A 13,442-nucleotide genomic window follows, 5' to 3' on the forward strand; every position below is an offset into this window, starting at 1 on the left:
GCCCGCTTTTAGCCATCATGGCTCTTAACACGTGCAAGGAGCTTCCTCATGCTCACATCGAATAGCGGATTCTGTTTGATGTTGGAATATCCTAGATTCTGAACGACCGAACCTCCTCCATAATGAATGGGATTTACCCAGAGGCTTCAGCTCTTGATGCTGGTAAGTAGATGTTGAACCTGAAGGCCACTATCCCTTTGCGACTAACCCCAACGTTTCTGGACAGTCGACTACGATGCTATAGACCACCTCAATCTTCTCTTCTCGCACCCATCCGCCATATCGTCTATAAGCGAAGTCTCCAAATCATTACAGAGCCACCAAAATGCGCTTTCGAACGAAATAGCCACCCTCGAGACGAACCAGGCTTATGGATCCGACTCGAGCCTCGAGCGCATGCAGTCGGCCCAAGCTGAGCTAGCACAGCTATTTCGAAAGATCGAGACGGTGCGCTCGAGAGCGATCGAGACCGAACAGAACATCACGTCGATGACGGCCGACATAAAGAGACTTGATGGAACGAAGAAGAACCTCACGCTGAGCATGACGGCCCTCAAGAGGCTGCAGATGCTGACAACGGCTTATGAGCAGCTCAGGGGCTTGGCCAAGACGCGCCAGTATAGGGAGTGCGCAGGGCTCTTACAGGCTGTTCTGCAGCTCATGAAACACTTCAACAGTTATCGCAGTATCGAACAGATCGCGACGCTGAGCAGAGGTGTGGCCGAGCTGCAAAGAGAACTCCTTGAACAGGTCTGTGAAGACTTTGAAATGGCATTTGCTAAAGGAGAGGTCGGCGCGCGAAGAGGCACACTCGTTGAAGCATGCCTAGTCATGGACGCCCTCGGAGAATCTGCTAAGGCTCGGCTCATGAATTGGTACGTCAATACAGAGCTTCGAGAATACAGACAGGTGTTTCGCGGCAACGACGAAGCTGGAAGTCTGGACAACATTGGGCGGCGATATGCCTGGTTCAAACGAATGATGAAGACTCACGATGACGAACATGCTATGATCTTTCCTCCACACTGGAGGGCTAATGAGACATTGGCAGCAGCTTTCTGCGAGGGCACTCGAGACGATTTCAAGGGCATTCTGGAGCGAAGCATGCGACGGACAGACGGCAACAAGATCGATGTCAATCTATTGTTGAGTTGCCTTCAAGAGACACTCGACTTTGAGCAGAGCCTTGAGAAGCGATTCGCCACTTCATCAAGAGCCAGCATCGATACGCTCAGCTCTGTTGAGGAAAAGGCGCATAGTTTCCACGGATTGATCTCAGTCGCATTCGAACCATACTTGAGTTTGTGGGTCGAGTCGCAAGATAAGCAACTGGCAGTCATGATACCCAAGTACCGCAGCCAACCGCTCATACCGCCTGATGACGAGTTCTCACCACAAGCCGTTATTGCCTCGGCCATTGAGTTATTTCACTTTTACAAACTCACGCTGTCACAATGCGCGAAACTATCTACGAGTGAGCGCCTTCTTGATTTGGCAAAGATATTGGCCAAGTATCTCGATGAATATGCTCAGCAGGTCTTGCTGCACCTATTACAGTCTGGTGGACCCCAAGGGCCTCCATTACAGGATGTTGTGCTTGTATTGAATACAGCAGACTTCTGGCACATCAACACTAATCAGCTGGAGGAAAGCATTAAGAAACGCATTGACAGTGAGTTTGTTTCTAAAGTCGACTTGTCCTCACAATCGGATGCCTTTCTTGGTGTAGCGAGTGCTTCTGTTCTGGCACTCGTTCGCGCGGTCGAGCTTGACTGCGAAGGCGTCTGGCGGGAGATGAAGAATACCAATTGGAGCACAATGGAGAGCGTTGGTGACCAGAGTTCATATGTGGGGGAGCTGGTAAGACATGCTGATGGAAAAGCCGCCGAGATATTGGCTCTTATCTCAAAGCAACAGTACGCCAGAGCCTTCTGTGATAACTTGGTGGAGCATTTGGCCACAGGGTACATTACGAGCATTATTCAATGCCGACCGATATCCGAAGTTGGGGCCGAGCAGGTGTGTTATCTGAGCAGTTCGAGTCATGCTGTATGCTAACAAGTGGATTTGTAGATGTTACTTGACAAATATGTTCTCACCAAAGCCCTTGAGAAGTTGCCTATGCATCATGCATCGTTCTCTGGACATGAGACGCCCCCTTCCAGTTTTGTGCGCAGAGTTCAGCATTGCATGAACAGACTTGATCCATTGCTTAAGACACTTCAAGTTCGGCCGTCACCGCCGGAAGGGTTGGTACAAGCGTATTTGATTCATATTGCGGATCGGTCAGATACAAACTTCAAGAAGATCCTCGATCTCAAGGGTGTTCGGAAAGCGGACCATGCCCATCTGATAGAGCTCTTTGGCATTCACCGCGACAGCACTCCCAACGATAAATTGGTAGCCAGCTCGCCCTTGCTCACACCTCTCATGACAACCCCAAGCCTGGGTAACACAGTCCCGCTTGGAGTGATGAACCCATCCGTTGCAGCGGCTGTTAGCCCGCGGTTTGAAGCAGGATCTCTAGGTGAGAAGCTTCTAAGTGCGGCAAGAGATATCAGCCAGAGTAGCACGAGCACTGCAGCACAGACAGGACTCGAGAAGGCCACAATAAATGAGAACTTGCGAAACTTTGGCAAGTTCTTCAAGAGAGATATTGGATCGTTAGGAGCGAGGTTTGGAAAGCGAGACGGCAGCGTTGGTGCTGAGGAGGGACGATAGAGCGTAAATTACAGATGATATCTAAGTTAAATTAACTAACCGTGCCATATGATGAGCTGGATACCGAGTTACGAGCTATGTACGGTCTACTAGTGTTGATTGTTCGGAGCCTTATCCCTGGTTATCATGAGGAATCAATTAAAGCTCCGTCGGCACCTCATCTCGCAAACATCCGAAATCCTTGCCACATTCGGTAATAGATGGATTAGTCATGGCCCGTTAGATCTAAAGATTGATAAAGGCAAAACAGACGGTTAACCATTGGAAAAGTCAAATCATGTCATTCATCCATCCCGTTCTATGCCTTCTAAGCCCGTCCTGAGCGCCTCATTGAATGACATCTCCACTAGCCGGCTTATAAATCATTCTGTCCAATCATATCTTCCCTCTGCATCTCCATTGTCAAAATTGATTCCATCTCCTGTCTGCATTTGCATTGCATCAATCCCCACATTCACCACGTTTCTCTACGTCTTCCAAGCTATTCTCTCAGGGTTCATCCGCCGAAACCGCTCTACTTTTTTCAACCGCCCCTCAACCGTACCTCTGTAGCGACTCAGTCCATACCTACTACCTAGGTATACTCTGCTAGTGGCGCTTTTCGTCTTTGATCCTACCGTATTAAAGAATCGCGACAGCCCACCTTTTCTTTTCTCACCTATAATCCCCCCCCCTCCAACACCGCCAAACTGTTCTCCTCCACGTTTAAACGCGTTACTCTCCGTTCCAGCGCTGGCCTTTCGATTGCGGCAGCGGCGACTACTTTTCATAAAACTACGAGAAAACCGGCTGTGGATTTTGGTGTCAGAAAGATGCATAGCAAGGTTGTCAGTATGTGCTTGTCCACGCCGCGTCCATATCCATGCCCTCGTGCTTATTGCCCCTCCATCGTGGAACCCCTCCTCCAAAACCTACAAGTCTGACGAGAATCAATTAGTTATCGGTTCAGGGCCTGCTGCCCACACAGCTGCTGTCTACTTGGCACGAGCTGAATTGAAGCGTGAGATTTACTTTCTCTCCTGGATTCGAAGATGGACTGACATCGCATAGCCGTTCTCTATGAGGGCTTCATGGCCAATGGTATTGCTGCTGGTGGCCAATTGACCACTACCACCGAGGTTGAGAACTTCCCCGGTTTCCCCAAGGGTATCATGGGCGGAGAGTTGATGGTAATCTTTTGCTTCTTCCTCGGTAACTCTGAGTAACTAACACAACATCTAGGACAACATGAGAGCCCAGTCCGAGCGCTTCGGCACAGAAATTGTCACCGACACCGTCACCACCCTCGATCTCTCTTCCCGACCCTTCAAGTACAGCACCGAGTTCTCCCCCGAGGAGACACACACCGCCGACTCCGTTATCATCGCCACCGGCGCCTCGGCTCGCCGTCTCAACCTCCCTGGTGAGGACAAGTACTGGCAGAACGGTGTCTCCGCCTGCGCTGTCTGTGACGGAGCCGTCCCCATCTTCCGCAACAAGCCCCTCTTCGTTATAGGCGGTGGTGATTCTGCCGCTGAGGAGGCTACTTTCCTCACCAAGTATGCAAGCCACGTTACTGTCCTCGTCCGCCGCGATGTCCTCCGTGCCAGCCGAACCATGGCCAACCGTCTCCTCAACCACCCCAAGGTCACCGTCAAGTTCAACAGCGGCGCCACCGAAATCCGAGGTGGTGAGGATGGTCTCATGAGCCACCTCGTTGTCAAGAACAACAAAACTGGAGAGGAGGAGGTCCACGAGGCCAATGGTCTCTTCTACGCCATCGGTCACGACCCCGCCACTACCCTTGTCAAGGGCCAGGTTGACATGGACGAGGATGGCTACATCAAGACCGTCCCTGGTACCACGTACACCAACGTCGAGGGTGTCTTTGCCGCTGGTGATGTTCAGGACAAGCGATACCGTCAGGCCATTACCAGTGCCGGTACTGGATGCATGGCTGCTCTCGAGGCCGAAAAGTTCCTCGCCGACCATGAGGACGACCAGCGAGCTGACGATCGACCCAACCCCAACTAAAAAAAGAAATAGACATAGACACCTAAAAATCTAAAACATATAGACTTGCGCCATTTTAGGCGGGATATAGATATCTACATAAAGAGAAGGAGCAGTCAAGACTTTCAATTTAATCCACTTCACGTTTGCATGATATACAGAAAGTTCCAAGCCGAGGTCTCTCTAATCTTTATTATTACTTGTGGTCAATGTATTTCATAAACTTCCTACACAAGATCTTTCAATCAACTTTTAGTTGCCAAACCTAAGACCACAGCATCGTTATGTCGTCCTGGCTGGTAATGGTATCATTCATTTTCTTCTTACTCTCGCCACAGGAGAGTAGGGGGCGTAATCTCCGTACCCTTGAGTTTCTCCAGACCCTCACCACCCTGAGAAACGTTAGCATCATATGCTTCATGAATACCATGAGATTTACTTACGTAGCTGATGAGGGGGGACACCTCAACACCGACCTCGGCTTTGTCACCAACGACAATGGCACCAGCAGCCTCGACCCATCGCTTGCCCTGGGTCATGATATCAGCCTTGCTGGTATCGGGGTCATCCTCGCCAGTGCCGGGAGCGTTCTTGAGGGGAGAGAACTCATCCTCACGCTTGACCTCGAGTGAGGCAAACTTGTCCAGGGTCAGGAAGGGGAAGACATCGAAGACGAACTGCTCCAGCTTGATGCCATTGGGCTTTTCGGGCTTGACGGTCTCGCCACTCTCAAGATCAGCAGAGGGGATCTTCTTGCGGGCGATGTGGTGGGGGAGCTTGTGAGCCCACTGAGGAATGGAATCGAGGAAGCTGAAAGAGTAGTAGTGGTTGACAATGTTGGCAGCACGGAATCGAAGGAGATCAGACTGCTTAGGGTCAAGCTCCTCGGCAGTGGCCTTATCGATCTCGGAGTACTCGACAACATCTGGCTTGCCGTTCTTGGAGAGAATCAGACCGACGGACTCAGTAGCGTTACGCTTGCGGACAACCTTGGTGGCAATGTCGACGTTAAGGGCGGCAGAGAAACCAATGAAGACGGGATCAGCGACCCTCACAAGGCAGTTGTCTACGCAGTAGGCGTGGATGTGCTGAATACCGCGCTTTCGCATATCATCAACAACACCGGAGACGACAAGAGCGTTGTAGAGGCCACCGTTTCCATCGGGGGCAACAGCAACCTTGCCCTTGGTTTCGAGAAGGATCTTGCCATCGTTGGAGATGCAGGGTAGAACACCCTGCTCGAAGATCTTGACGTTGTCCTGGCTCAGGCCAAAGTGGTTGTTTTCCTGGAAGAACTTTTCGGTAGGGCCACGGGTAGGACTACTGGTCATGACATACCAGGGAACCACAGCGTTGGAGCCCGCAGATTTCTTGGCAGCGAGCTCCTGGATCTTGACAATTCTCTCACCCTGAAGTTGGAAGAGAGATTTGTGGGAGGGAAGGCCAATGTCGTAGCAGCCCTTGGGGGCAGAGCTACCAAGGCGAGTGCCCTGACCGCCAGCCATGAGGACGACGGCGACCTGACCCTTGGAGATGAGGTCAAGACCAGAGTCGTACCACTTGGAGATATCATCGGCACTGGAGTCGAGAATGCTAGCGGTAGCAGATTCGGGGAGAGGCTCGAGGCGATCGGGCTCATCGCTGGTCTTGGGAGGGTTCAAGGCGCGGTGTGTGATCTCGTTGATATGGGCGGGGTCGAAGCCAGAAAGCTGCTGGTACAGAGTTCCTCGCTCAGCCGATGAGAGGGAGTCGTAGAAGGTGAACACTTGCTCTTGGCCGGCCTTTGTGTACTTCTCCTTGAGCTCGTTGAGAGCCTCGGGGCTAGGCTCAGCAGGGGCATCATTGGCCTTGCCAAGGTGAAGAGCTTGCTTGATGGCCTCCATTGTGATGGAAGTGTATGTGAGGTCTGGGAGAGTTGCGGTGAGAGCGATCAGAAGTTTGAAGCCGAATGTCTAGAAACTTCACAAAGACGGAATATTTAGAGGCTGGAATTGAAGAAGGGAGAAAAGAAAAGAAGAATGAGCTAGGAACTATGGGGTGGGAAGAGTTGAGATCTAAATACGAATTGAAGGAGGTTGATCTCGGAAAGACCCTTATGCAGCAGCCCGCAACTTTCCTTTACTTCTCCCGTTGTCCCTGACGTCTTCGGTCTTACCTTAACTTCCCTAGCAACGAAGACGCCTCTTACCTTACCTGTAACACCGTTTACCTCACCGTAAGTGAGGTAAGGTACAATCCATGGATGCTTGAAGCTCCTCCCACGCCGCCAACGCCAACCACCTAACGTCGAGCAACGCTGATGCCCCTCAGCTGCCCCGCCTACTCCGTTGGTACGCAAGCCGCAAGGTCCAATTGAGCTTGGTCCGCCAATTAGAGCGGGGGAACCGGCGACTGAGGACACCCCCTCGATCCTGCCTCATGCTTGCGAGTTGGTGCTGATGCAGCGGCGAGCGGGATTTGCTGAGAGCGCCATAGCGCCCATGCTGTTACGCTGCGGCCCCCTATTGGATTCTATGATAATTAATGCGTACGTAAGCTCAGCGATTTGTACAGTCAGAATTTATATCCAAGATCTAGAAACTGAAGGAACAGACTGACAACGATTGTAATGGCTGATGTCGTATTTGTCGGGACTACGACGGGATCCGCGATGTTCACGAAACGGCAAAATGATCCAGATTCTCATCAGGGACCTGCATTGTTCGTAATCGTCAACTTGTCTGTCTTCTATGTTTCATAAACCCACCCTGACATTGACGCCTAGAGCTCAGACACGAACTGACAGGGCTGTTTTATGTGGCTGTGGCGGCTGACATTGCGTCTTAGGTGCTGAAAATAGCACTCTGGGCCAGGAGGTACCGATAAAAATCCGTGCACTAGGTACTAATTTTGCCTACCAGCAATACTTTGAAGGAGATGTAACGAAGCCCAACATCCAAGGATAGCGAAGATTCATTTGGCAAGTATGAGAAAAGTAAGGTATGCAAAATTTATCACGGTATTTTCATTCAAGGGCATCCTCAGGTAGGCGAACTTCTAGCCGGAACCAATTATCAGGAACCCTCCCCCAAATTCATTGTCAGACACAAAGCTCTTGTTTCTCTCTACCTACCTACCTACCTTATTAGAGACCTTCAGATCTGGCTGCCTGTGGCGAATGAGCCAGACCAATCTTCACGTTGTTCTACTACATTGTGCTGTAGAACAGTTGCCTAAAGGTAAGGTATCAAGTTAACATATTCAAAAATATGATGTATTGATCTCCGAGAAGTATTTGAATACATGTCTGTCATCTAATTAGAATTACTTGAACCGTCTCACTATTCCCCGACTGGCGAAACCGCTAAATTGTCCCATCTTCCCACTTGAACGAGGAGACTACCAAGTCACAATGACGAGAAGAAAAGCTGTCCAAGAGGTCACCTTTCAGGATCCTGTAGGCGACGATGATGCCAAAGAGGAGCAGGAAATCGCAAGCTCGCCTCCTCAGCCAGCAACCTTCAAGGGACGTCTTCAGATGAGTGACTTCATGTTCAAATCAAACGAACCTTCAAGTAGCCAAACTTCCCCTATACAAAGATACCCGAGATTCACAACTTCCACCACTTCGACCTCAACCTCATCCACTTCAGCCGCCAAAACGAAGCGGACCAAAGAGCGAGATGCTGAAGACATAGAGAAAGAAATTAGACCAAGGAAAAAGAGAGCACGCCAGGCCTCTGGATATGCGCCTCCCTCAACATACGCGCATCTCAATGGCCTGCCAGATGCCATCGGCTCGAATCTTCTCGTTCTCTTCATCGGTCTAAACCCTGGTATACAGACAGCACGAACAGGCCATGCATATGCTCATCCTTCCAACCTGTTTTGGAAACTCCTCTACTCAAGTGGCCTCACACCGCGTCTCTGTACTCCAACCGAAGATCGTCAACTCCCTGAACTGTACTCCATGGGATTTACCAACATTGTCGCCCGACCCAGTCGCAATGGTTCTGAGCTTAGCAGGCAGGAGATGGATGAGGGGGTTGAAATTCTTCACGAAAAGTGTCGCAAATACCGTCCCGAGTCTGTATGTGTAGTGGGTAAGAGTATCTGGGAGAGTATTTGGCGCGTTAGACATGGCAAACCTGTTGGAAAGGCCTTCAAGTATGGCTGGCAGGACGAATCTGAGAACATGGGTGTGATCGAGGGCGAATGGGACGGATCTAAAGTGTTTGTGTCGAGCAGCACAAGTGGTCTTGCTGCTACGTTATCACCAGCTGAAAAAGAACGTATATGGGCAGAAATTGGAACATGGGCTCAGAAAAGGCGAGCCGAGAGGGAGCTTGAGGCAAAAGAAGAGAGCAAATAAATATTTGATAGTGTATAGTACATAAGAAATCGACATTTACTCTTTTCGACAAACAATTCACTACAGCAGTTGATTGCACGGCTTTGCCCTATCTAGAATGAACTTTTGCCTTGCCAGGCCCTTCTGATTTCAGATTGTAAGTACATCTTCCCCCAACTCCGTTACGCCAGAAGCCAAAGCACCTAGAGCATGGTCTTTTACTTGCATCGCTTCTCAACAACATTAGGTCCATTCTCCTCGTACTCCTTTCGCGAAATCCACATCTGGTGGAAAGTGCCCAGACTAGCGAGAATGCTACCGCCGATCCAGGCACCGAAGCGTCGCTCACTCGTGAGGCCTGCCGCATGAATCTTGATCTTGAGCCCAGGATACATCGCCATCAACTCGTTGTTCAGGCGGTCGTTGAACCCGTTAACCAGACTGGTGCTGCCAGTTACGACGACGTTAGCCAGGAGGTTGCCTCGAAGATCGACGTCAACCGCGTTCAAAGCAGAGCGGATAAGCTCGGGGATGGTTTGCGCTTTGGTGAGTTGCTCAGAGTCAGAGCCATTGTATCCGACGGTCTCGTCAAACATGCCCTCTGTCACTCTGAACCGCTGCTCGCGCCACATCTGGTTGTAACCATCTGGCATCTCGAACACCCGGCCGGGTTGCGTCTTAACATAATCCTCATTGCCGGAAACACTGTAACGACCGGGGCCTCGCCAGACTTCTACTACTGACTCCTTGAATTCCGTCAACACACGCTCTTCCTCATATGCGCGGAATGAATCGTTAATCTGGAAGGGGAAGTGTCGTAGTCGGACTGAAGGAGGTGCCAGGGCGTCGACAGGTGTCTTGTTCTCGATCATGAAGGTGGGTGTCAGCTCGATTTTGGGCTCTGAAGCTTCAAAGAGATTTCGGATCTGAGAAGAGAGCCAGATGCCACCAACGGGAGACTTCTGGATAGATCGCTTCAGCACCATGCCGTCGTGGATAGCTGTGACCGAGGTGTTGGCACCGCCCACGTCAATAACTAGTGAGGTAGCTTTGCCAGCGGCGAATGCTGCCAACACGGGAGTGCGACTCAGCCAGAAGGCAGGGCACCCCCAGTTCTCCATGATGATCTCAATAGCCTTCTCACGAGCCTTGGGTGTATTCCAGGGAGCCTCTGTAATCAAGAGGGGATTCTCGCCCAACGGCTTCTCGGCAGATTCGGCAGCATCGGCGTCGTCCATGGCCACATCGCCCTCTCCATCCTGGCCTTCTGCCTTGGGGTCGTCGTTTAGACCGTTCTTCGAGGGAGGTGTTTGTCGTTCGGGTTGCAAGCGCTTAACAAGCATGTTTTCCCAAATTCGAGCAGCAACATCCCAATCCTCCACTACACTATCCTTATTCATGTAGTTGCGGACTTCGAAGTCGGGGCGAGGGATGAGGCACTCATCACCAAACAGGTCTTTAGGGCTGTCGCCGGTTGTGTGGCCGTAAAACGATGGGAGGATAGATTTAGGAACATCTTCGCCGGCGAATCCAGCTCGAGTATAGCAGTATCCAGGATCAAGAACGAGGGCAGAAACCTCATCTATATAAACATATGTTAGTGGAGATCTTTGGCGGGCTGACGCGACATGGGGAACTAGAGCTGCGCGTACCTCCTCCATAGATGTCAGTGGGCTGCATAGACGTGGGAAGGGGCTGTTGAGCCATGATTGATGGTTTATGGATGGTATTCGCTATTTAGAGATGGTGAGGTGGATTGAATGATCCGGAGCAAAAGTATCGCGGAATTGGTGGAGTTGCGCCAGCCCGAGCGATTGATGTTCGCGTTGGAACAAAATTCAGCCTTGAGTGGTTGGTAAGGGAAACCTACGCCACACATTGTCAAGGCTACGATGTGGCGGCCATGGATGACTCCACCAAAGGTAGCCGGATTATTTTCGGCGAACCGGCTCTCTTTAAAATTTCGCAGATCGGCTTCAAATCGCTTCTCTCTTTTCTTCATACATGGAGCGAGAGTTCCATGTTACCATCATGATTGTAAGTACGAAAATTCCTCTCAAGTATCTCTCTTTCCTTTGCCTAAATGATGAATTCGCATACTCGCTTCAGAACCGCTGCGATTGACACGGCTTGCTGTGGTTGATTTAAACTGCCAATTTTCTGATTCTAGCGCAACGCATTTCTTTTGATGTCTTACCAATGAGTTATTGAAGCGTTGCTAACCTAGTGACAGAAGCCATGATGCCTGTACAATGCTTGCGACGGGCCAGTCGGCCTTTGATGCAGTCGATCTCCCATACCACAAGTATTCGTTGTTCACATGCGCTCGGCTGTGTCAATTCCTCAAGGACATTACGGGGCTCACAAAGCGTTGCATCTGGGAGGTCCCTAGCTACTTCGGCTGCTAGAAACCAAGATGGCCTGGACGGATACTCGTCTTTCAAGCAACAGCGCCGAACTGAGCTCTGGGCGGAGAAAGAGAGCGAGGATCCTCTATTCCAAGAGACACACCCTCGCCTCATCCATCATGCAGAGCGCAAGACGGTACCCGATTTTCATGAAGCTTTTCGAGATGCCCTTGATGATTCCAAGTACGTCAGCGTTTGTGGCCGAGTTCGATCCAAGCGCGTCGTCGGAAAGAATCTTGTCTTTCTCGACATCGTGAATGAATTTGAGCGTCTACAGGTTATGCTCAACCGGTCAAAGTGCATGGTAGAAGAGGAGGCAAGGGGTTTGAAGTTCGCAATGTTGAGAAATTTAATAGAAGTGGGCGACCACATATGTAGGATCCCTAATGTTTATCCTGTTATATCCTAGATGCTTACAGCCTGGCAGCTGTCGTTGGTGTTCCGGTTCGTACTAAAGCCGGCGAACTCACCTTGGAGGCCAAGACTTTGCCTGAACTTCTGTCTCCTACCATGGAGCAGATCCCAGAGAAACTCACCGATCCCAAGACCAGAATGCAAGAACGTCATGTTGATATGTTGGTGAACCGACAAGCAATTGATGTCCTCCGACTGCGTGCCGAGATCACCAAACACATGCGCGATTACTTTCACTCAAGAAAATTCCTCGAGTTCCAGACACCGATTCTTGCTGAAAACGCTGGCGGTGCCGTGGCCCGCCCCTTTGTCACGAGAGCCACGGAGTTCAAGGATAGAGATCTCGCCTTACGCATCGCCCCAGAATTATGGCTCAAGCGTCTCGTTATTGGAGGCGTCGACAAGGTCTTTGAGATTGGACCTTCGTTCCGTAATGAGGGTGTTGACGCGACACACAACCCTGAGTTTACTATGTGCGAGTTCTACAGCGCCTACAGTAACCTGGAGGACTTGATCAACCAGACCGAAGAGATACTCTGCAGTCTTGCCCAACACTCCCAGGACCTCATCTCTACCCAACTCACATCTCTGCCTTCCATCGATATGAAACAGTTTGTGCGACCTTTCAAAAGGGTCGAGTTCGTTCCCGCACTTCAAGAAGCCATCGGGCTTCGTCTGCCCAAGCTCTCATCTCCAGATGCTCTACCCGAACTCCTGGCTATCCTAAAGATTGCTGGTATCAAGGTGCCAGGCGATGTGCCTACCTCCCTAGCTAAGCTGCTGGATCGTCTAGCTGCCGTTTACCTGGAACCCATGTCATTCATCGAGCCTATCCTGATCATGAACCATCCCGCCTGCATGTCACCTCTTGCGAAGAGCTTCCTTTGCCCACGAACTTATCAGTTAGTATCCGCCCGTGCAGAACTCTTCATTGGCGGTCGTGAGTTGGCAAACATGTACGAAGAGGAAAACGACCCCGAAGAGCAGAAGCGTAAGCTACTCGACCACCGAAACCTCGTCAACAAGGACGACGGTAGCATTGCCATTGAACATAACGAGATGCCTGAAGGCGAAGCAGCTGTCAAGGAAGCTCTGGATGAGCCTTTTGAAGACGAGGACGGTGACGCTGCTCCCCTCGATCAAAGCTATATCAAGGCTCTCGACTATGGCCTACCTCCCACTGGCGGCTGGGGATGTGGTGTTGAGCGTATGGTTATGCTGTTTTCTGGCGCCAACCGCATCAGTGACTGTCTAAGCTTTGGCACCATAAGAAATGTTGTTGGGCTTTCATCAGCAGAGGAGAGCAAGATAAGTTCTGAGGAAGATAAGAGGCTCGAGGAAGACAAGCAGTCGGGTTCCAAGAGCTCATAAACCAACGCCGGAGGGTTTGTACTATCAGTAGACTTTAATTCATCGCGATGATGTATGAATGATGGAACTGTGTAATATTGTAAGGATGGCTATAGCCAATAAAACTGCATAGAACAATAGATGATATATCGCGTCCATGCCGAGTATCTGTTAGTCAGTCATATACCATAGGAAGACCTTGCTATATCAAGGGGTTCCCCGAGCTT

At 50.6% G+C, this 13,442-nt stretch overlaps 6 protein-coding genes across 6 annotated transcripts; 4 read left to right on the forward strand and 2 right to left on the reverse strand.

Moving 5' to 3' along the window:
- Positions 1–122: 122 nt before the first annotated feature.
- FTJAE_3024 (subunit of VP52-54 complex) lies at positions 123–2,721 on the forward strand (the record flags this gene model as incomplete). The annotated part of the gene is made up of 3 exons (XM_037349278.1): positions 123–162; positions 245–2,019; positions 2,074–2,721. 3 exons carry the CDS (start codon positions 123–125, stop codon positions 2,719–2,721), a joined length of 2,463 nt encoding a protein of 820 aa, XP_037209937.1.
- Positions 2,722–3,533: 812 nt separating this feature from the next.
- FTJAE_3025 (thioredoxin reductase) lies at positions 3,534–4,734 on the forward strand (the record flags this gene model as incomplete). Its single annotated transcript, XM_037349279.1, has 4 exons — positions 3,534–3,552; positions 3,659–3,721; positions 3,772–3,890; positions 3,943–4,734. The coding sequence occupies 4 exons, from the start codon at positions 3,534–3,536 to the stop codon at positions 4,732–4,734; spliced, it is 993 nt and encodes a 330-aa protein (XP_037209938.1).
- Positions 4,735–5,036: 302 nt separating this feature from the next.
- Positions 5,037–6,596, reverse strand: FTJAE_3026 (UDP-n-acetylglucosamine pyrophosphorylase; the record flags this gene model as incomplete). The annotated part of the gene is made up of 2 exons (XM_037349280.1): positions 5,037–5,105; positions 5,157–6,596. 2 exons carry the CDS (start codon positions 6,594–6,596, stop codon positions 5,037–5,039), a joined length of 1,509 nt encoding a protein of 502 aa, XP_037209939.1.
- Positions 6,597–8,104: 1,508 nt separating this feature from the next.
- Positions 8,105–9,064, forward strand: FTJAE_3027 (TDG mug DNA glycosylase; the record flags this gene model as incomplete). The annotated part of the gene is made up of 1 exon (XM_037349281.1): positions 8,105–9,064. The coding sequence occupies one exon, from the start codon at positions 8,105–8,107 to the stop codon at positions 9,062–9,064; it is 960 nt and encodes a 319-aa protein (XP_037209940.1).
- A 197-nt stretch (positions 9,065–9,261) lies between these two features.
- Positions 9,262–10,750, reverse strand: FTJAE_3028 (actin 4; the record flags this gene model as incomplete). The annotated part of the gene is made up of 2 exons (XM_037349282.1): positions 9,262–10,625; positions 10,696–10,750. 2 exons carry the CDS (start codon positions 10,748–10,750, stop codon positions 9,262–9,264), a joined length of 1,419 nt encoding a protein of 472 aa, XP_037209941.1.
- A 196-nt stretch (positions 10,751–10,946) lies between these two features.
- On the forward strand, positions 10,947–13,236 carry FTJAE_3029 (lysyl-tRNA synthetase class II; the record flags this gene model as incomplete). Its single annotated transcript, XM_037349283.1, has 4 exons — positions 10,947–10,965; positions 11,013–11,084; positions 11,436–11,825; positions 11,879–13,236. 4 exons carry the CDS (start codon positions 10,947–10,949, stop codon positions 13,234–13,236), a joined length of 1,839 nt encoding a protein of 612 aa, XP_037209942.1.
- Positions 13,237–13,442: the final 206 nt, after the last annotated feature.

Source organism: Fusarium tjaetaba, assembly GCF_013396195.1.
Source record: "Fusarium tjaetaba strain NRRL 66243 chromosome Unknown NRRL66243_c0000060, whole genome shotgun sequence".
NCBI classification, from domain to species: domain Eukaryota; kingdom Fungi; phylum Ascomycota; class Sordariomycetes; order Hypocreales; family Nectriaceae; genus Fusarium; species Fusarium tjaetaba.